Source organism: Cervus elaphus, chromosome 1 (genome assembly GCF_910594005.1).
Source record: "Cervus elaphus chromosome 1, mCerEla1.1, whole genome shotgun sequence".
NCBI classification, from domain to species: domain Eukaryota; kingdom Metazoa; phylum Chordata; class Mammalia; order Artiodactyla; family Cervidae; genus Cervus; species Cervus elaphus.
The window spans coordinates 64656942-64680094 of record NC_057815.1 but is presented as its reverse complement, the minus strand read 5'-3'; the positions used below and the strand labels follow the sequence as shown (position 1 = coordinate 64680094).

Genomic DNA, 23153 nt, shown 5'->3' with positions numbered 1-23153 from the left:
GTTTGTATGACAGGTGATATGATTACCAACATAGGATCTTGCAATTCCTTTGCTTACTTTGTAGAGATTTATCAAGTTATGGTTGTGTTGACTGTGAACAAAACGATTTGTTGTGATTTTGAAAGACTGAATGCAATGTTATCTTGAGAAGGGTAGTATTTAGGAAAGAGCATGAACCGTTGGATCAAAATTACATTTGAGTACTGGATTTTCCAAAAGTGATGCATTTGACCTTGGGGAAGTCAGCTTATTTTCTTAAAGACTTCTCAGTGTATGCATAGGGCCCCAGAAAAACAGAAATATCAAAACCAAACTAAGTCATATTAAACAATGAGAATTATTTCCTATAATAAACTTATCTACTAAAACATCTAGACAGAATACATATTCATTTAATAATATATACATTTGAGGTATAACAAACTTTTATTCTGAATTAGAAATGGGACCAGTGGAACAGAAAAAAGAGCTCAGAAATAAACCCTTGCATATTGGTCAGTGAAACTTTAACAAGGATGTCAAGAATTCTCAAAAAGGACAACCTTTTAATAAATGGTATTAGGAAAATTGGATATTCCTATACAAAAGATTGAAATTATGTCCTTACCTTACACCATAAACAAAAGTTAACCTGAAGTGAGTTAAAGACTTAACTCTAAGTCCCCAAACTGTAAAAATCTTAGAAGAAAATATGGAGAAAAACTTCTTGGCATCAGTCTTGGCAATGATTTTCTTGATATCACACAAAAGCAAAATAAGAAGTGGGACTACACCAAACTGAAAAGCTCCTGCGTGCGTGCTCAGTCGTGTCTGACTCTTTGTGACCCCATGGACTGTAGTCCACCGGGTTCCTCTGTCAACAGGATTTTTCAGGCAAAAATACTGGAATGGGTTGCCATTTCCTCCTCCAGGGGACAGTCCCGACCCAGGGATCAAACCCATGTCTCCTGTGTCTCCTGCATTGACAGGCAAATTCTTTACTACTGAGTCACCTGGGAAGACCCCATAAGCTCCTGCACAGCAAAGTGAATAATCAGTAAAGTGAAAAGGTAATTATGGAATAGGGGAAAATATTTGCAAACCATATATCTGCTAAGGGGTTGATATCCAAATATATAAGGAACCAATGAAACTCAGTTAGCAAAACTCAATAGTAAAATAACACACACACACACACAAAATCAAAAAGAAATAACCTGACTAAAAAATAGGCAAAGACCTGATGAGACATTTTTTGAAGAAGACATACAGTCAATAGGAACATGTAGAGATTCTCAACATCACCAGGGAAATGTGAGTTAAAACCACAATGAGGTATCAACTCAAACCTGTTAGAATGGATATTATCAAAACTATAAGAGATGACAAATGCTGGCAAGGATATGGAGAAAGGGGAACCATTGTGTGGTGTTGATGGGAATGTAAATTTGTGGAGCCAATATGGAAACAGTATGGATGTTTTTAAAAAATTAAAAGTAGAACTATCATATGATTCAGAAATTGTACTTCTGTGTATTTGAAAATAAAATTGGTATCTCAAAGAGATATATACATCCCCATGTTCACTGAGGCATTATTTACAATAGCCAAGGCATAGAAACAACCTAAATGTGCATTGAAAAATTAATTGATAGATAAAATATCACACACACACACATACACACACATTTATGTTATCCAGCCATAAAAAGAAGGAAACCTTGCCATCTGTTACAACATGAATGAACCTTGAGAATATTGAAGTAAATGAAATAAGCTAAAGATAAATACTGTATGATCTCATTTATAAGTGGAATTAAAAAGAAACTCATAGAAACAGGGAAAAGATTGGTAGTTGCCTGAGGTGAGGGTCTGGGGGTAGGGTAAATGGGTAAAAGTGGTCAAAGGTACAAACTTTCAGTATTTAAGATGAGTATTTTATGAGGATGTAACATATAGCATGATGACTATAGTTAATAATACTTCTTTGTATATTTGAAAGTTGCTAAGAGACTAGATCTTAAAAATTCTCACCACAAACATGTATTAATACAAATACAACTATGTGAGGTGATAGATGTGTTAACAAAGTTTATTGTAAAAGTTTTGCCATATGTATGTGTATTAAATCATTACATTGTGCACCTTAAATTTAAAAAATGTTATATCTCAATAAAGCTGGGAGAAAAAAGAGAAAAATGTGGTACATACACACAATGGAATATTATTCAATCATAAAAATAAGGAAATCTTGCTACTTTTGATAACATGAATAAACCTGGAGTACCTTATACTAGGGCTTCCCTTGCAGCTCGGATGGTAAAGGATCTGCATGCAATGCTAAATGAAATAAGCCAGAAACAGAAAGACAAAAACAGTATGATTTCTCTTACATGGAGAATCCAAAAAAAACTGAACTCACAGAAGTAGAGAGTAGAAAGGTGGTTTCAAGAGGCACAGGGGTAGGGGAAATGGAGATATAGCTTGAAGGGTACAAACTCAGTTTGGGGATCTAATGTACAGTATGGTGACTATAGTTTAAAACATGGTATTATATACTTGAAATTTGCTGATTTGATCTTAAGAAATGTTTTAATTAAAATATTTTCATAAGTAAGTGAGGGGCACCATAATCTTTAAATTTCTTGATCATGCTTTTATCATATGGCTGTGATAGAACTGAAAATTTAAAGTATAAATAGGATCTTGAATATTGACAAAGAGTAAGCACTGGATAGATTTTTAACGTCTTCCTGTCTTAGCTTGTTTATCTTTAAAACTTTGCTATGATAATTTCTGCTTCTTCTATCAATACTTCAAAAGGAAGTTGTGGTAACAAAGGAGATCAAAAAGTCAAGAGATCTTATTTGAATTTTAAAGGATAATATTAATCAAAATTAGAATTGGTGCTGGTAAATCTCTCATCTCTCAAGAGAACTAAAAAAAATTTTTTTGAAGCACAGTTGATTTACAGTGCTGTGTTATTTTCAGGTGAATGGCAAAGTAATTCAGTTATACATGTACATGTATCTATTCTTTTTCAAATTCTTTTCCCTATTAAGTTAATACAAAATATTGAGTATAGTTTTCTGTGCTATACAGTAGGTTCTCAGTTATATATTTTATATAAAGTAGTGTATATATGTTAATCCCAAACTCCCAATTTATCTCTTCCAACCCCCTTTTCCCCTTTAATAACCATGTTTGTTTTCTATATCTGTGGGTCTATTTCTGTTTCATATATGAGGTCATTTATATCATTTTTTTAAGATTTCACATATAATTGATACTTGTCTTTTTCTGGCTTACTTCACTTAGTATGATAATCTTATGTGTAACATGCTGGAGTGTACCTGGATCACTTGTTAGTAATTATCGGTGGGGATAAAAGTTGAGATACTATGAAACCTCTACTATTTAATTCTTTTTGGTGGAGATGCAGGGGATGGCAGTATGTCATCTGTGTAATATATCTGCAAACATCAGGGTAACCCAATATGCCAAGGTATTCAGATTTTGAGAAATAAAAATTTATTTAAGTTTATATCATTATGGCAGTGTCCTCACATCAGCATATCAACTGAAGGGGGAAAAAACCCACCATCAATTACATTGGTCATGCCCAGAGCAGAGAGGTAGAAAAGCTGATTTCATAATCTACCCTTCTAATAAAAAATATTTCTCTTTGACCCATATTGGATATACAGAATCCAACCCTCCCCCAGCACATCCCATTCATGATGAACTAAATTCTCCATATTCTCTCTAGTGTTATCAACCAAAGCACTGGTCACCTTCGACAACTTACATTGAGTTAGCTCTATGATGTCTCTTGCCTGAGGACTCCATTGTTGCTATCTTTCCATCAAAGTACCTTCTTTCTGTCCAGGGTTAAGACCTAAAAACAACAGCTTTTTTCAAGGTCACTGACATCTTTGTGTAGTATCTAAGTTTTTCATGAAATATTTAGCATATGTGCTAAGGGCAATCTGAGATTCTATTTTAGATAAGGAATCATATTTCCTGGAAGGACAGTGGCTCTCAGGGAGCCTACTGATGTTCACATGTAGAGCTTCATTGTGCCAACTTAAAAAGTTTAAATTCAAGAAAAGTGTCTGCTGAAATCAGGTGATGCTGTTACCTCCTTCCTGGCCTTCACACCAGTCAGGGTTCAACCAGAGGAGAACAGGAAATAAATATTATGAGATTTGCTTATGCTAAGAAATTCGCTTATACATCTGGGAGGGCTGGCCAGACAAGTCATAAAATCCACAGGGCAGATTATCCAGGAAGGTGAAGTTCAGACTCTTGGGCATGAGTTGGAGCTGCTATTCACAAGTGGACTATCTTCTTCACAGGAGCCTCAGCTCCGCCTCTAGACTTCCACCTGATTGAACATTAGGCCCACCCAGCTTATCTAGGACAACCTCTCTTATTTAAAGTCAAATCTTTATGGACTTGGCTCAGATGGTAAAGCATCTGCCTGCAATGCCGGAGACCCGGCTTTGATCCCTGGGTCAGGAAGATCCTCTGGAGAAGGAAATGGAAACCCACTCCAGTACTCTTGCCTGGAAAATTCCACGGATGGAAGAGCCTGGTAGGCTACAGTCCATGGGGTCACAAAGAGTCGGACACGACTGAGCGACTTCACTTTTCACTTTCATTATGGACTTTGATGACATCTACAAAAATACCTTTATAGCAACAATCTGGATTAGTGTTTGATTGAAAATCTGGGGGCTTATAGCCTAGGCAAGTTGGTCTATCAAAAAACTATCACACTGGCCATTTATGTTGATATGTTCTTTAACCAACTCCACTGTCAACAAGATGTGGTGGGGAGATAACAGTGGAAATGAGGGATCACAGCTGGTTAGATATTTAACATGGCAACCTAAGGCATGCATAATTCAGCCTTTATTTTAAAAGTTAATGCCTGTTTTCCTATAGGCACTGTGAAGCCACTCTTGATCAGATGTCTGTTGGGAAGATAATCCTCGAGGTGTACAAGGTAGGAATGATAGGATAGATTGAGACCAATTTATTTAGGAAGTCCTTTGCAAGATACATGGGACTTCCCTGGTGGCTGAGATGGTAAAGCGTCTGCCTACAACACGGGAGACCAAGGTTCGATCCCTGGATTGGGAAGATCCCCTGGAGAAGCAAATGGCAACTCGCTCCAGTACTCTTGCCTGGAAAATCCCATGGACAGAGGAGCCTGGTAGGCTACAGTCCATGGGGTTGCAAAGAGTTGGACATGACTGAGTGACTTCACTTTCACTTTGCAAGATATATAGTAGAGATTGGACCAAAAGCCTAGAGATGGAGAGGAAAAAGCAAAACTTGAGTCACATGAAGGTAGAAACATGCTTTAGTTGATCCAGATGAGTTTGGGGGCCAAATGCAAGTAGTTTCTTTCATGGAGGGAATCATAAAGCAACATAGGACAGGAATACTGGTGCTGTAGGTCATTTGACATAGACCGCGGGTGACCTTTGTGCCAGTTTGCCTGCGGCATCCTGACACATATGCAGAGACAAAGGTGGTTTGGAGTTCATGGGCACATGAGACAGGGTCACTGGCTAAGAAGTGGAACCAACAGAGGGGTTGCTTGTGTCCAGACAGAATCATCTGGATCCCTACCAGCCTGTCTTAAGTGGACAGAGGATCAGAGGGGCTGAGTTTGTTCCTCTATCATTGAAACCAGGATTGAAGAAGGGCCGCAGAGGTCCAGCAAAGGCACATTCGGAGAAGGTGTAGATGAGGGAGCCGTGGTCAGTGATGTTGTAGAAAGAGACAGTGTTGGCCTCATAATCTAGGAAGATCCCAACTCGGCTTGGAGGCACCTGAAGGTGGAGGGGAGTCTGGGGGCAGGTGCCAGCCTCATATTTCTGTTTGTTCCACAGCCAGATAATCCAGAAGCCATTGTCGGAGTTGAGCGAAAACTGCCCCTTCCTCCGCACATTGTCTCTACAAACCCCCAGGTCCCAGGCTTCCTTTCCCGTCACATCTACCTCCCAGTAAACTTTCCCGGAGTTAAAGCGCTGGGCACCCAGTACCATGGGGTAAGCATCAAATCTCTCCTCATTTTCAGGCACGTCCTGCCGGGTGTTTGTAAGCCTCACTTGTCTCCGATTCTCCGAAAGGATGAGCCATGGATTGGCTGTCTGTGGATCCAGGGTGATGTGTACTGCAGAGAGAGGGTCACAGTCAGGCTGGGAGGGTGTGCAGAGTCAGAACCCTGTGCCGGTGGTGGGGGGATGAGGATGAAGGGGTGACCCTGAGCCTCACTGTGTGAGGAGAAGATCCCTAGCCAACTCCTTTGAGGGAACCACCTTCTCGATTTCTGCACCTGCCCCACCTACTCTAACCTGCCATCTTTTTCCAACCCAGGGATGCACTGGGCACCCTCCTTATCCCCTTCACTCCCTTGGCAAGCCAGTCCCACACCCCTGGTGCTGGCCTTACCTCCACACGTCCTCAGCATCTTCTTAATCCCGGGCACATAGAATACATTCCTCAGGTCTGTGGAGGTGACATCCAGCTCCTTCAGGTTCCAGGATTCACTCCTGTGGGAAAAAGGGTTAGAGAACCTGTCTCCAACTCCTACCTCATCCTGCCCAAATCCGATGGCTATACCACCCTTGTGGATGACTGATAATTTAATTCAATGCAAATTTGCAAACTGCTCTTGTGTTAGGGGGGTTTCCCAGGTGATGCAGTGGTAAAGAATCCACCTCCCAATGCAGGAGACATGGGTTCAATCCCTTGGGTCAGAAAGATCCCCGGGAGAAGGAAATGGCAGCCCATTTCAGTATTCTTGTGTGGGAAATCCTATGGGCAGAGGAGCCTGGGGCTACAGTCCATGGGGTTGCAAAGAGTTAGACACAGTGAAGTGAAAGCTGCCCAGTCATGTCCAACTCTTTGTGACCCCATGGACTGTAGCCTGCCAGGCTCCTCTGTCCTTGAAATTCTCCAGGCAAGATTACTGGAGTGGGTAGCTGTTCTCTTCTCCAGGGGATCTTCCCTGGAGATCGAACCCAGGTCTCCCACATTGCAGACGGATTCTTTACCATCTGAGCCACCAGGGAAGCCTGGACACAACTCAGCAACTAAACAACAACAACCACAACAATCTGTGTTAGGATCCCTGTGGACGGAGGGCAAAAGTAGGTAGGATTTTGTTTTAGTCTAAGCCTTGATGGCTACATGAGCGTCTGTATCATCTGGCCAGCCTGTATGTCTCTCTGGGTCATTACACAAGTACCTTCTGTTTCACTTCATAACTCAAGGTGTCTGATACAGGCTGAATCACCTCCATGAGGAACCTCAAGGAGTCTCGCCCATGCTGTGGGTCTTACCCATGGCTCTTTTGGAGAGGTTTGAAACCGGTTAGATACTTTTTAAAAGAGTCCCAGCAGGCTGTAAACTCAACTTCCCTGTCTGTTATAAGTTCACTTTGTGAAGATATGACATGCCAGTTACTTTGGGCACCTCACCAACTGTGTGTGTTCAGTTGCTCAGTCATGTCCAAGTCTTTGTGACCCCAGGGACTGTAGCCCATCAGCCTCCTCTGTCCATGGGACTCTCCAGGCAAGAATACTGGAGTGGGTTGACATTCACCAACTGAGCTGTCCATTAATTAGCCTTCTGAGACCAGGACATATTTTAAGGAGGACTGGGTCTTTGAGAATAGGAAGGAGGATGGGGATGACTTCAATGCATGTTTTCTAACTAAAACTCTTTTTTAAGGTATATACTGCCCCCTCCTCTAATGAAGAAAACCTTTCCTTACCTTTCCAGGACACTTTTCACCTCCTGAGGAGATAAGAAACAGACAGTAAGTTCTGGAGTCCTTAGTTTACAACTGAGACTTCAGTTGTGTGGGTAAAGCGATATCACTCTGAGATCTACAGAACACTGCTCTGCCCCAAGCTTCTGGACCAAGGCCTGAAAAATGCCTCTGACCACCTTGAAATGGATGAGGAAGCAGAAACCCAGCATGGGTGTGACCTGTAATCAGGGGAAGGAAGCTGCTGCTGCTAAGTCGCTTCAGTTGTGTCCGACTCTGTGTGACCCCATAGACAGCAGCCCACCAAGTTCCGCTGTCCCTGGGATTCCCCAGGCAAGAACACTGGAGTGGGTTGCCATTTCCTTTTCCAAAACATGAAAGTGAAAAGTGAAAGTGAAGTCGCTGAGTCATGTCCATCCCTTAGTGACCCCATGGACTGCAGCCTACCAGGCTCCTCCGTCCATGGGATTTCCCAGGCAAGGCAAGAGTACTGGAGTGGGGTGCCATTGCCTTCTCCTAGAGGGGAAGGAAAAGTAGCTTACAAAATCTGATTCAGAAAACAAATTAAAAAGATCAGATTCTTGGTGGGGGAGAAGAAAGGCACAAATAGCTCTGCCTGGCTGAGGCCCAGACCCAGTCACAGAGAGAATGGCCGAGTCAGGACACATGAATGCACAGAAACTGCTCTCATCAGTAGACTTGCAGTGCTGGGGAGGAAGGGCTTAAAGCGCTGTCCTATGCTATGGTTAATGTCCCTGTCATGTATGTGAAACCAAAGCATCTGAGAATGTTCTGTGGCAGGGACTAGGGTCCTTACCCAGGAATTGGCAGGCTCCTAGGCCCTGTCAAAAAGTGCCTCAGAGAGCTCCACTCAGAGAAGGGCAGATGATTTAGATCATGGGAAGAAGAGAGCTGCCAAGTCAAATCAATCTTATTGGCTTTTATGCACAAACAAATTTTCCCATGACTGTATCTGACCAAGAGACAATGAAGAGGTATGGGGAAAAGAGGAACCACAGAATGTTACAGCAGAGGGACTTTTGAGACCATGTAGTCCAAAGTTTCTCAAAGTGAGGCAAGCTCATCATTGCTGGGTGTGAGATGATTTTTAAGTAGAACACACATCAGTGAATTTATTAAAAAAAAAACACAAAAACTATTTTAAAAATAAATTCATTGATGTGTTTTCTACTTAATACTTCTTACTCAGGTGATAATACCTCTTATTCAGGTCAACTGGGTTAAGTTTCTTAGCTTCAGTCTATCACTAAATCTTTTCACTTCTTTGTACCTTAAGTTCTCTAATCTATGAACTAGGGGTAATAATAATAGCATCCACCTCATTTCATTGTCATGAGGGACTGAATGCCTGACAATTTTATGTGCTATTTAAGAATTTTCAGTTATTCATGGTATTATGAAATAAATTAGAATTGTGCTGCTGAAGAAGACTCTTCAGAGTCCCTTGGACTGCAAGGAGATCAAATCTGTCACTCTGAAAGGAAATCAATCTTGAATATTCATTGGAAGGACTGATGCTGAAGCTCCAATACTTTGGCGACTCATTGGAAAAGACCCCAATGCTGGGAAAGATTGAGGGCAAAAGGAGAAGAGGGATGCAGAGGATGAGATGGTTAGATAGTATTGCTGACTCAATGGATATGAATTTGAGCAAACTTTGGGAAGCCTGGTGTGCTGCAGTCCATGGAGTCGCTAAGAGTCAGACACAACTTAGTGACTGAACAACAAAAAACAAAAATTAGGAAAAGTAGCAGTAACAACACATGGCTACTATGGCTTAGAACAGATTTTTTTTGTGGTATAAATTGTTTAATTATTTCTAAACTCCTATTAGGTAAGTACTGTTATTTATATTCCATTTAAAGATTAGTAAACAGGCACAGAAAAAGCAGTGACAAGGATGGCTATATAACTCAATAATCTGTGCAATGAGCATATACATCAAAGCTGTATTACCAAATGAGAACCCTGGCTTAGGCCAAATAAGGGAGAAACAAAGTCATATTTTAATATTTCTCTAAAATTCTCATTTCTTTGTCCATATTTTCCTGGGAGGGCAAAATAACTTGCACAAGGTTTAATTTTATTTTCTCAGTTATTTTACTTTTAGCTTTATTTTGTCATTTGCAACCGACTGTTTTTATATTCAGTAGGTCATTCAGTCAGTTCAGTCATTCATTCGTGTCCGACTCTTTAAGACCCCATGGACTGCAGCACGCCAAGCTTTCCTGTCCATCACCAACTCCTAGAGATTTCTCAAACTCATGTCCATTGAGTCAGTGATGCCATCCAACCATCTCATCCTCTGTTGTCCCCTTCTCCTCCTGCCTTTAATCTTTACCAAGCATCAGGGTCTTTTCAAATGAGTCTGCTCTTCACATCAGGGGTTGAAAGTATTTGAGTTTCAGCTTCAGCATCAGTCCTTCCAATGAACACCCAGGACTGATCTCTTTTAGGATGGACTGGTTGGATCTCCTTGTACTCCAAGGGACTCTCAAGAGTCTTCTCCAACACCACAGTTCAAAAGAATCAATTCTTCGGTGCTCAGCTTTCTTTATAGTCCAACTCTAATATCAATACACGACTACGGGAAAAACCATAGCTTTGACTAGACAGACCTTTGTTGGCAAAGTAATGTCTCTGCTTTATAATAAGCTGTCTAGGTCAGTCCTAGCTTTTCTTCCAAGGAGCAAGCATCTTTTAATTTCATGACTGCAGTCACCATCTGCAGTGATTTTGGAGCCCCCAAAAATAAAGTCTGCCACTGTTTCCACTCTTTCCCCATCTATTTGCCATGAGGTGATGGGACCAGATGCCATGATCTTAGTTTTCTGAATGTTGAGCTTTAAGCTAACTTTTTCACTCTCCTCTTTCACTTTCTTTCAAGAGGCTCTTTAGTTCTTCTTCACTTTCTGCTCTAAGGGTGGTATCATCTATGGATGTGAGGTTATTGATATTTCTCTTGGCAATCTTGATTCCAGCTTGTGTTTCATCCAGCCTGGCATTTTGAATGATGTACTCTGCATATAAATTAAATAAACAGGGTAACAATATACAGCCTTGACATACTCCTTTCCTGATTTAGAACCAGTCTGTTGTCCCATATCCAGTTCTAACTGTTGCTTCTTGACCTGCATACAGATTTCTCAGGAGGCAGGTCAAGTGGTCTGGTATTCCCATCTCTTTCAGAATTTTCCACAGTTTGTTGTGATCCACACAGTCAAAGGCTTTGGTGTAGTCAATAAAGCAGAGGTAGATGTTTTTCTGGAACTCTCTTGCTTCTTTGATGATCCAGCGGATGATGGCAATTTGATCTCTGGTTCCTGTGCCTTTTCTAAATCCAGCTTGAACATCTGGAAGTTCACGGTTCACGTACAGTTGAAGCCTGGCTTGGAGAATTTTAAGCATTACTTTGCTAGTGTGTGAGATGAGTACAATTGTGTGGTAGTTTTAGCATTCTTTGGCATTGCCTTTCTTAGGGATTGGAATAAAAAGTGACCTTTTGCAGTCCTGTGGACACTGCTGAGTTTTCCAAATTTGCTGGCATATTGAGTAAACCATTTTCACAGCATCATCTTTTAGGATCTGAAATAGCTCAACTGGAATTCCATCACCTCCACTAGCTTTGTTCATAGTGATGCTTTGTAAGGCCCACTTGACTTCGCATTCCAGGGTGTCTTGCTCTAGGTGAGTGATCACACCCTTGTGGTTATCTGGGTCATAAAGATCTTTTTTTGCGTAGTTCTTCTGTGTATTGTTGCCACCTCCTTTTAATATCTTCTGCTTCTGTTAGGTCCATACTGTTTCTGTCCTTTATTGTGCCCATCTTGGGCTTCCCTTATGGTTCAGCTGGTAAAGAATCCATCTGCAATGTGGGAGACCTGGGTTTGATCCCTGGGTTGGGAAGATCCCCTGGAGAAGGGAAAGGCTACCCACTCCAGTCTTCTGGCCTGGAGAATTCCATGGACTGAATAGCCCTTGGGGTCGCAAAGAGTTGGGCATGACTGAACAACTTTCACCTTCACTTATTTTCACTTTGCATGAAATGTTCCCTTGGTATCTCTAATTTTCTTGAAGAGATCTCTAGTCTTTCCAATTTTATTGTTTTCCTCTATTTCTTTGCATTGATCACTGAGGAAAGCTTTCTTATTTCTTATCTCTCTTTTGTTGCTGTTCTTTGGAACTTTGCATTCAAATGGGTATATCATTCCTTTTCTCCTTTGCCTTTCACTTCTCTTCTTTTCTCAGCTATTTGTAAGGCCTCCTCAGAGGTAGGTATTCAGTAGGTATTTTATAACATAAATGATAATAAAATTAAATAATATTTATGCAGCCACATACTGTGTGCCAGGCACTGTTCTAAGCATTTTATGTTTATGTATGGAAACCTAGCAGACCCCATGGGGTTCTCCCAAGAACAGATCCCTTGTGTTCTCTGCCTCTTTTTTTTCTTTTTATAAAATTGAAACACAGTTGATTGACAATGTTTCAGGTATATGGCAGAGTGATACAGTTATACATATATACATTTATACATATATAGCTCATAGAAGTGTAAACATGTTACATTTACAACTAAAGCCTGGGGAACTCCTTGTCATTCAGTCTATTCCCGCTGCCCTTGTTTCACAAATGGAGAAATTAGGTCTAGGGAAAGAAAATGACTTAATTTAGAGTTACGGAAGGAATTGGTGGCAAGGTTGGGGCCCTGAGATATGTAATATTAAAATATCCATTTAACATAGGAGCAACCTAATCCTCGGAAAGAGTAAGGTATGTTCTCAAGATCATGAATCTGATTGTGTATTAGAACAGACACTTACTAGTGATGTCCATTTCTTTTCATTGCTGCATGGAATATTCCTTTCTAATTTGTACTTTTCCAGGCCTTGAATGCAAACCACTCATAGGTCTGAATTCCAGTTTATTTAAGAAAATGCCAGGGACCAAGTTTCTGTGTGCCCTGAAGGTAGCCCCAAGGCACTCTGGGTTTTTTCAGTTACTCCCTGAATCTCAGAGGGGAGCTCTTCTCAGGCCTCACCTGCAGCAGCTCCAGCGCCGAGCCCCGCCTCCTCCTCTCCAGCTCTGCGATCAGCTCCTGCAAGGCCTGGACCTGCTGGGCCAGCCTGGCCTCTGTGTCCCCCAGGGTTCTCAGGTGTTGCCTCTCCTCCTCCTCTAGCTTCTGCAGTTGCTTCTGCTCCTCTTCAGCCAGGAAGTTTTTCTGCCTTACAAACTCTTCATGAATTCTCAATTTGTGCGCCTCAACTTTCCCCTTTGGTGTCAATGGAAAGAAAGAGGTGGTTTTTAATCATAATCCCCTAAGATTTGGGAATGCAAGTATCCATACCTACTCCTACTCCACTCTGGCTCTGTCTGGGAACACACACATACACAACCGTGCTGGGAAGGAAGGTGGGTGAGGCTTCTGGGCCTGAGGGGAATGGGACTGGTGGGGCGCGGTGGGGGAGGCGCACCGTAGTTGCTCTCCTATCACAGCTGCATCAGCCTGTGGTATCAGAGATTTCCTCAACCTCCTTCAAGTCACCCCCGCTCCCCCAATGTGCCCCTTTGTCTTCATATCTTAGTAACTGAGCGAGTAACACCTGGCCCTACTCCAACAAACCTGCAAAGCCAGGCTCATAACCTGGTTCCGAAGTCTAGGACAAAGGACTCTTTGAGATATTCTATGCTTGCCCTCTCCTGCTTCTAACTGGAGGGTCACTCAAGATCACCACAGCCTGCCTTACCCTTCCTGGGTCTCAAGTCTTCCTCTTCTGGGACCTCTTGGCCATGAGCTCCTTCTGCTCCTTTCTAGTCCCTGACCCACCCCACCTCCTAATCCCTGGGGTGGAACAAGCTGTAGCTCTCCCATTACATTTTGGACCAGTGAGCTGGACATGGTCAAGTAACTACCTCGTCAGACTGGTTTTCCTATCTTAGACCTTTGAAAGTGAAAGTGTTAGTTGCTCAGTCATATCTGACTCTGCGACTCTATGGGATGTATGTAGCCTGCCAGGCTCCTTTGTCCATGGGATTCTCCAGGCAAGAATACTGGAGTGGGTAGCCATTCCCTTCTTCAGGGGATCTTCCCAATCCAGGAATTGAACCCGGGTCTCCAATACTGCAGGCAGATTCTTTACCATCTGAGCCACCAGGGAAGTCCATCTTAGGCCTTTATGGTTCCCTTAAGTCTGGTCCTCACAGTCACTGTCATTTCTTGACAACTTGTCATTTCTTGACATTGGGCATCTCTCCTGGCATTCCTCTGTCCCAGACCCTGAGGCCCTGTGCTGTCATCTCCAGAGACTGGGCTCAAGAAGCAGGAGCATTAGGGGGTATCTTGTCCCTCAGCACCTTCTCCTAAGACTCTCTCTCCATCTGATTGGGAGCGCTTTTTGATCTCCATACTCTTTCAATCCCCTCCATCAAGAGACCTATGGGGCAGCTGGTTCTTGGAGAGTGAGATATAGGGACTGGCATAGCTGGACCCTCCCCAGGTTTCTGATCTAAGATTCCCTTCAGGATATGACTCTTGCCTTCCAGGATGCTTTCTTCATTGCAATGTCCAGTTCCAGCTTCTCAGCCAACTCCTGCTTATCTCTTAGTTTCTTTAATGCCACCTGAAGCTTCTCCTGCAGAGAATGAAAGCAAGATGATACCCAATCAGGTCAAGAAGGAGGGTGCAGGGGTGTAAAGTGGGGGAAGATCATACCGGTTCTTATTAGGGCCTGAGTGCAGAGGACAAGGAAGGACTAGAGTCTCTTCGGGGTAGGAACTCTGTGGATGGGAAGGTTTTGGAAAAAGCCTGATATTTCTTACAAAACAGGGCCACATGGTTGGGGTACAAAGCGTGGGGGCACTGCTTGTTCCTAATTAAGCAGGAGGGCACAAGGGAAGATGATTCTTGAAGCATTTTCCCATGGCACATCCCTGCTCCTGGAAAATGAGAAAACTGTGCTGAGCTTGCCATTTCCCCCTTAAATAAGACATAGAAGGCAGGAGACCCCTATCCTTTCCCCAGCCCCACAGGTAACTCTCTCCCATTCCCAGCTCTGGGGAACAAAGCCGTCAACAGGGCCCCATCTCCTTTTTACCTGTTCCTGCCTCTGTGCTGAGGCCTCACCTGGTACTCCTGAGCAGCCTCCTCAATAGGGACCATGGGATGATCACGGTGTTTCTGGGACTGGGAACACACCCAGCAAAGGGCCTTCCCATCTTCCTCACAGAAGAGGTGAAGTTTCTCTCTGTGCACCGCACACAGCTCCCCGTGGGGGCCCTCCTTGGCACCCTGGCTGATCTTTCTAAGGTTGTCCACCATGTTGGCTACCTGTCGATTGGGCCGGAGGTTCTGGAGCAGGAAGTGGCACCTGCACACAGGACAGACGCTGCCCCCGTCTTTCCCGACCTCAGAGATGCACTCCTGGCAGAAGCTGTGACCACATTCAATGCTCATGGGCTCCACCATGGGATCCAGGCAGATAGAGCACGTGACCTCCTCCCACATCATTGTCAAGGGTATGGCTGAGGCCATTGGCGTGATGCTCCTCTTCAGCAGTGCTGGGGAGATCTTGCGGTGAGGGGAGGAGAAGGGGAAAGGGAGGGAAGAGAAGAGCCAGGTGAGAAAAGGGAACCGGAGGGAGGGTGACCTAGAGGGAGTGAAAACAAGAAAAGACAAGGACCTCAACCTGAACAGCAAGTGCTCCTCTTCCATAGTCTGGGTCACTGATCCAGTCAGACAGAAGGGGACAATGAATCTCCAAGAGATAGCAAAAATTGTTGAGAACCTGAGAGACAGCTGCTTACAATTCGACTTTCATCATGTTCACCTCTGCTTAACCCCTCAGAGTCCAGGCTTTACCTATTGATCTTCCGCCTCAGGCCACTGGTCTTCCACTCTGTTGAGAAGCTAATCTTAACAGTAGCGACCATTGACTGTGCTCCTTCCACGTGCCAGGTGCCACATACTTCACATACATTCTCATTAATCTTTGCAATAGGCAGGGGTTATTGGTATCTAATTATCAGTAACATGAATATATATAAGAATATTTATATTTATTCTTACATATTCTCCTAAGGATACATGTATATCTGTATTAAGTACATGGGCTTCCTAGGTGGTGCAAGTGGTAAAGAATCCACCTGCTAATGCAGGAGACACAGGAGACAGCAGGTTTGATCTCTGAGTTGGGAAGATTCCCTGGAGAAGGAAATGGCAACCCACTTCAGTATCTCACCTGGGAAATACCATGGACAGAGGAGCCTGGCGGGCTACATACAGTCCATGGGGTAGCAAAGAGTCAGACACGACAGAGCACACACACACACGCATATGTATATGTATGTGTATATATGTATGTGCATACACACAGAAGCGTGTGGTTTATTAAGAACTTCCTGGGCTCTTCTCTCAGCTACTCTGAACCTGGCACCGCCTTTGTTTCTTCTAGGGCATAGACCCATAGTTTTCTAATATCCTAAGCAACCCTGTCTCTCTCACCTCCAGAGGGGGCCTTTTGGGGACAGCAGTCTCAGGGATCGCGGATCTACCCCCACACCGGGCTCCCCTGGACCAACCCCGAGCTAGGTTGCCATCCTAGTTCTCCCAGTTTCTCTGGGTCTTCCCAGCTCAGGTGCCGGCGGAAGCAGGGCAATCCGAGCTCCTTCCAGGGGACATCCCAGTCAGGAGGACAGCCCAGCCTCCTCCCAGGCTGCAGGGGAAGAAGAGGTGGGTTAGGGTTGAAGGAAACCTATTGCGAAAGAAAACCTGAGATCGAAGTTTCTAGGGGTGGGGACGGCTAGAATGAGGCTCTTCCGGCCCGGGGCAGGGGAGAGAGGTCCCCCAGGGAGAGTTGGGGTATCTCGGTCTAGCCAAGTTCACTCACCTTTTCAATGGACGCAGTAGATAGCAGCCGCTTCCTTATTTCACTTTCGATTTCCCGTCCACTGCAAATCTGAAAGGGAGGCAGGCAGAGGGGGCGGAGAGTGGGCGGGGCCAAGGGAGGAGGAAGGAGGAGGGGTTGAGGTGCCGCTAGAGTCCGGAGCTTCTTGGAGGCTGGGGGACTGAAAACTCCGCAGCGTCTAGTCCTTGCTTTGCGTTCCCTCCGGTGTCCTCCTTGTGTAATAGAGTGAAGCAGCGTATCTGCTACGTGGAGGAGCCATGCTGCTTTCTTTGATGCAGGTCATCACCCCAGGCCTAGGTGCTGTGCCCTTGTGTGGGAGCTGCTTTTGAGGAGGTTTGGATGGACAGCGGTGCCTGGAGCTCTCCTCTAAAGGCCACCTTCTGTTCCCTACTTCCAAAAACAATTCCCTTTTCAGGAGACTTGATATTCTTTTGACATCAGGGGGAGAGCGATTTATTCCGCAGTACCTCAGGGCATTATCACACCAGTGAGTGGTAAGAAGGGACTTGCCATTTATTGAGGCACCAACTGTGCACTTCTCCCTGAGCCAGGGACTTTTTCAGGTTGTTTTATTATTATTTTAAATAATAAAATGTTTATTTTATTGAAGTGAAGTGAAGTGGTGAAGTACGTATAACATTCACCATCTTAACCCTTTTGAAGTGTGTAGTTCAGTGGCATTAAATACATTTACAGTTGTGTACTTCGCCACGGTCCATGGGGTCTCAAAGAGTCAGACACAACTGAGTGATTAAGCACAAGAAACCTCAAAGAGCCAGGGAGTAGTGGCAAATTTCTCTTTATGAGAATCAGAGTGTTCACTCTGGTGGAAGAACTTCTTCCTTTACTAGACCCTTAGAAGAAGGCTGAGCCCTATGTTGGGGGATGGAAAGAAAATGATCTGTAAATGCGTTACCAGTTTGAGGGAAATAGGAGCTGCAACCACCTCCCTTCTTTATTCTATGAAGAGTGTGTTTATAATGGCTATGAAAAATACCATCACCTATTAGTTGTTGATCTTAGGTGTGCACCAGAATTTATGGTACAGTGTTCTTATATCATAGAGTAGGGTTTTCAAACTGCTGCCATATCTGAGCCTTTAGCATTGCATCTCATATTTTTACTGGACCATCTTTTTCTGGTTGATGATGTACATTGTAAAACCACTGCATTCCATAGTGCAATCCCATTATCAGAAGTTTTGGACTGTAAAATCAGTTTCTTGGTTGTAAGGGATGTTGTTGGAGACCCTGATGTTGTAAATCAAAAAACAGTGGTGCTGGCAGGAGCAATATAAGACAGCAAATGAATTATTCTCTGAAATAGTACCTATTTTGTGAGGATAAATTGCTGTTGGTTCAATGTCATTAACGTGTCACTAAAAGACTGTCTAGATTCTCTTAGAAATATGGAAAAATCAGGCTCGGAGTTGGTCTTTTATGTACAGGTGTCTATAGCAGTAGAAATACAATTGCTGCCTGAGTATGGATTCCTTGGGTTTATCCATTTACCACTACTGATAAGGATACTTGTACAAGAGTCCATTGAATAAACACCAGGTGACTGAGAAAAGACTGATCAATACTCAGAGGATGGGTCATCTTATTTACCTGATTGTTGTTGTTTAGTCGCCCAGTTGTGTCTGTTTCTTTGCAGCTCCCCTGGACCACGCGAGACAAGCCTCCCTGTCCCTCATCATTTCCTGAAGTTTGCCCAAGTTCGTGGTCATTGCATTGGTATTGCCATCCGGCCATTTCATCCTCTGATGCCCTCTTCTCCTTCACCCTCAAATCTTTTCCTACATCAGGGACCTTTCTAATGAGTCATCTGCTTGCATCAGATGACCAAAATACTGGAGCTTCAGATTTAAAATCAGTCCTTCCAGTGAATAGGATGGGTCATCTTATTCCCCTGATTATTGGGTGCCTTCTCTGCATTATATGTCCTCTGGTGGGAATTCACATAAGACAAAAACATTTTCACTCTGGGCCCTTTCCTAGATGTTCAGTGTATACTTCTACCCATAACTCTGTCATCAATCTTTCAATCTTTTTTTCAGTCCTGGACCTACAGGCCAATCTGTAAGGCAAAATCAGGTGGTGCATATACATCATATATATCAATTCATCTTTGGTTTCAAGCAAAATGGACAAGTTCTTGCTTCAAGTTCTGTACACTGGGAAGAGTTTCCATCACCATTGTCTTTCAGGGTGATGTGTATTGGATACTAATCTTGTGTACCATCTCAGATTCTCATGAACCCCTCTTATTCTCTTAGTCAGCACCCTAGCAGTGCTGGTTACTGTTCTGTACACACACTTTTGGATTTGATGAGACATCACATACAGGGCATGGGACCCAGATTTCTGAGCAGTTGTTATAAGCAAATGGCACAAGTACAAAAATTGCAGGGAGTTAGTTCCTCATGAGGTGAGCATTGATGGGAGAAAGTGGGAAAGGTAAATTCCCTTCATTTTCCTCCCATGGACTATTTCAAGGTGAGGTTCCCTTTTGTAGTTCTGATGAGCAAACCCACTGACTGAGGGGCCTGTCATATATTTTTGAAACTTGTTATGAATGTCATCCACTGTGATAATGTATTGCATTGTTTTGTGTTTTTCCTTGCCTCACTTCCCTTTTCTCCAAGGCTGCTTGTCTTCCTTTTTTTTTTTTCCTTCTTACTCTCATTGCTTGCTGAATAAAGATCACTAATTTAACCATACCTCAGCTCATCTAGAGGATCTGATCAATCTTCCTTCAATATTTGCAATGCCTAAACCCAGTTAGTAACCAGGTTACAAGGGAGCCTTGGAAACCCAGCATTTAGGAATTAACCTCTTGCAATGAAGAGGGAGAAGGGATATATTTGAGAGCAAGTGATTGGCTCAGTGTTTTATACATGTCATCTCATTTATACCTCTCTAGATAGTCTTGTCATTTCAATTTTATAGAGTGGATGCTGATGCATTTAGAGTCCAGGTACCTGGCACAAGGTACCTAGTTTAACTAAAAGTAAGGAGTTTAACGAAGTTCTGCTTGATTCCATATACAGTAATCTTAACTATAATCTAGGCAGGCTTTTAAAAATATATATGTATATTTAAGGCCAACTTATCCTTAAAGTCTCAACTCAAACACCATCCTCTTTTATATAAAACATTTCCTCTTTCTCTTTGCTAGAGTAGAGAATAATATATCACTTTAGTTTTTAGGCACTTTTACTAAAGAATACACTTGCCAATGGAAGAGCCTCAGGAAATACAGTTTCAATCCCTGGGCCAGTAAGATCCCCCGGAGGAGGAAATGGCAACCCACTCCAGTATTCTTGCCAGGATAATCCCATGGACAGAGGAGTCTGATGGGCTACAGTCCATGGAATGGCAAAGAGCAGGCATGACTGAGCGTGTACTCTTGTTTAGAGGCATAAACTACTAGAGGGTAGGATTGGTGCCTAATTAATCCCTGGGTAAAACACAGTGAGTAAATGAACCCCAATTTTGTGAGCTGATATGATTTTGGGTAGCCTTGGCCTGCAAAGTTTTGGAGCGGGGCTTGGGTTCCCAATCAGAGATTGGGGCCCGGTTGAGGCAGTGAAAGCACCAGATCCTAGCCACTCGACCAGGGGTCAGTGACAAGGGCCCTGGCCCTTTGGCTTTGTAGGAAAGAATTTCCACAAAGATGGAAAGTAGTGAAGCAAGTAAAGTATTTATTAAGAGGAAAAAGAGTATAGTACGTGTGGATAGACACACGGGGGCAGACTCAGAGGGAGAGTCCCTGAGTTGCACCCTCATGGCAGTTTGAATTACTTTTATGGGTTATTTCTTTTGGTTTTCCTTTGGCAAATCATTATAATTTGCCTGGTTCACAGTCTATATTTGGTAAATCTCAGGATCTTTCCATGTATGCACATGGATCTCTTAGCCAAGATGGATCCTTCCAAAGAGGCGTCTTTTTAGAGCATCCCTTGACATTGCTACCCCGTTGGCCTGCAAGGAACCTTTTCTGTGCATGTGTCACTGGGGAAGTCTCTTGACTTTGGATTGAGAAATATGTGGTCTGAGCAGGGCCCAGCCTCCTCCTGTAACTTTCCTGCTATTCTTGTCTTGGAGTTTTGGTCAATAGAGAATGAATCTCCAATTGCCTTACTATGGGGGTGGTTTGGGGGCCATCTGCCTCCTGCCTCAAAGACTGTTGGATAATTTAGATTTTAGAATGAGTTGAATGGGGAGCAATCTCTCCTAAGCATATAGAATGAAGTTTCACCTGCTTACTTCCATTTATCATTTTCTATCCCATCCCTGATTTGAGAGATGATCTGGCATTAGCCATATTTATTACTTTTTTAAAATTTTTTTTAATTTTTTAATTTTTTTATTATTATTTTTTTTTCCAGTGGGTTTTGTCATACATTGATATGAATCAGCCATGGATTTACATGTATTCCCAATCCCGATCCCCCCTCCCACCTCCCTCTCCACCCGATTCCTCTGGGTCTTCCCAGTGCACCAGGCCGGAGCATTTGTCTCATGCATCCCACCTGGGCTGGTGATCTGTTTCACCATAGATAGTATACATGCTGTTCTTTTGAAATATCCCACCCTCACATTCTCCCACAAAGTTCAAAAGTCTGTTCTGTATTTCTGTGTCTCTTTTTCTGTTTTGCATATAGGGTTATCGTTATCACCTTTCTAAATTCCATATATATGTGTTAGTATGCTGTAATGTTCTTTATCTTTCTGGCTTACTTCACTCTGTATAATGGGCTCCAGCTTCATCCATCTCATTAGGACTGGTTCAAATGAATTCTTTTTAATGGCTGAGTAATATTCCATGGTGTATATGTACCACAGCTTCCTTATCCATTCGTCTGCTGATGGGCATCTAGGTTGCTCATATTTATTACTTTTAAGGAAAGGAAATCATTTTAGAATTAGGTGCTAGAAAAGCTAAAGAAAGCATTTCATCAGAGAAACGTCAATATTTCAACAAGCAGTTAAAAATCCATTAAAAAGTGATCTCTTTACCCCTAGAAACTGAAATATGACAAGAACCTCCCAAAATGTTAAAATCTCAATGAATGAGAAAAGGGTTATTGGAAAGCTTATATTAGGCTGCAACCCATTGAGGACAGAAACTGGTGTCCTGGTTGAAAGAACCACCCGGAAAACCCCAGGAACTGCTAACAGCCTCAAGCAGGCAGAATTTGAAAATATCCTGTTCTCTGATCTGCAGGAAACACTGGAACCTGGAGTGGAATAAAGAGGAGTCAGGACTCACAGATGTAGAGAAATAGTGATTGTGGGGGGCAGTATAGGGGTGGGGGAATTATTACAGGGAAGAATTGATCCCATGTTGAATCTGCTGTTTCTTTAACCTTTGCTTCTCATTATTATTTTTCACAAAAGGATACTGTTTATACATAATGGCCTGCCTTGGGGAAACCTGACCCTCTGTCTAAATATTAACCCAAAGTGCCTTTGTTCAGGATCCAGTTCACCTGGGTGGCAGGAAGGAAGAAATGAACACATCATCTCCCCAAGGCTTGCCATTCTAGGGAAACTTTGCAAGATAAATAGCCTTTAAAAAAAAATTTCCTCACCTTCCCCCATCTCTGTTCTACTAAAGAAGCTGGCATCCAGAACCAGATAAGATGATTGTTTTGAGACATTAGTCTGCCATCTTCTGGGTCAGTCATATTCCTTGCCTCAACACTTCATCTCTCGGATTTACTGGCCTGTTGTGTGGTGAGCAGAGCAAGCTTGGACTCAGTAAGAGAATGGGGCAGTACAAACTATTGGGTAAAGATAGCCTCAAGAGTGTATTGTACAACATGGGGAATAGAGATAATATTTTGTAGTAACTGTAAATGGAAACTAAGCTTTAAAAATTGTATAAAAAATAAAAAATATTTAAATAAAAAAGGAGTCAGCGCATCCTGCAGTGTGGTCTGTCACCTCTACATTGTCTTCTCTCTACGCTGGAGAGAAAGGAAGAGGGAATGGATGAAGTTAGTTCTACAAAATAACTATCCAACATTCTCAAGACTCATGGTCATGAAAACCAAGGAAAAATTGAGAAACCATCATGGACCAGAAGAGACTAAGGAGATATGATGACTAATTGCAATATGGTACCTACATTGAGTCCTGAAACAGAATACAGACACTAGTGAGAAAACTAGTGAAATCCAAATAAAATCTGTGAGCTTTCATTAATAGTAATGTACCAATATTGGTCCTTTAGCTTTGACAAATGTACTGTGTTTATGTATTATGTTAACATTAAGGAAACTGGGTGAAGGGTATATGGAAATTCTCTACACTATCTTTGTAACTTTTCTGTAAATCTAAAGATGTATGTATCCTAAGATGATAAAATTTATTTTAAAAGATGCCAAACTCTGACTCTGAGTGGTGGAGGAAGTGTGGCATGTGGAAGGACAATGCAGAGAAGTCCAG

The 23153-nt window shown here is 42.8% G+C and overlaps 1 protein-coding gene across 1 annotated transcript; it reads right to left on the bottom strand.

The window, feature by feature from the left end:
* Nucleotides 1-3491: 3491 nt before the first annotated feature.
* On the bottom strand, nucleotides 3492-16762 carry TRIM21 (tripartite motif containing 21). Its single transcript, XM_043905806.1, has 7 exons — nucleotides 16678-16762; nucleotides 14916-15359; nucleotides 14329-14424; nucleotides 12834-13064; nucleotides 7775-7797; nucleotides 6448-6548; nucleotides 3492-6169 (listed from the first exon to the last, which is right to left on the bottom strand). Exons 2-7 carry the CDS (start codon nucleotides 15321-15323, stop codon nucleotides 5619-5621), a joined length of 1410 nt encoding a protein of 469 aa, XP_043761741.1. The 5' UTR covers nucleotides 15324-15359; nucleotides 16678-16762; the 3' UTR covers nucleotides 3492-5618.
* Nucleotides 16763-23153: the final 6391 nt, after the last annotated feature.

Bases quoted from the DNA above. Each gene is read 5' to 3' on its own strand.
- TRIM21 (XM_043905806.1), bottom strand. From the start codon at position 15,323: ATGGCCTCAGCCATACCCTTGACAATGATGTGGGAGGAGGTCACGTGC. The intron at 7,798-12,833 runs GTGAGGCCTGAG...TTATCTCCTCAG, and splicing joins CGGCGCTGGAGCTGCTGCAG to GAGGTGAAAAGTGTCCTGGA. The intron at 6,549-7,774 runs GTAAGGAAAGGT...TTTTTCCCACAG, and splicing joins GTGAAAAGTGTCCTGGAAAG to GAGTGAATCCTGGAACCTGA.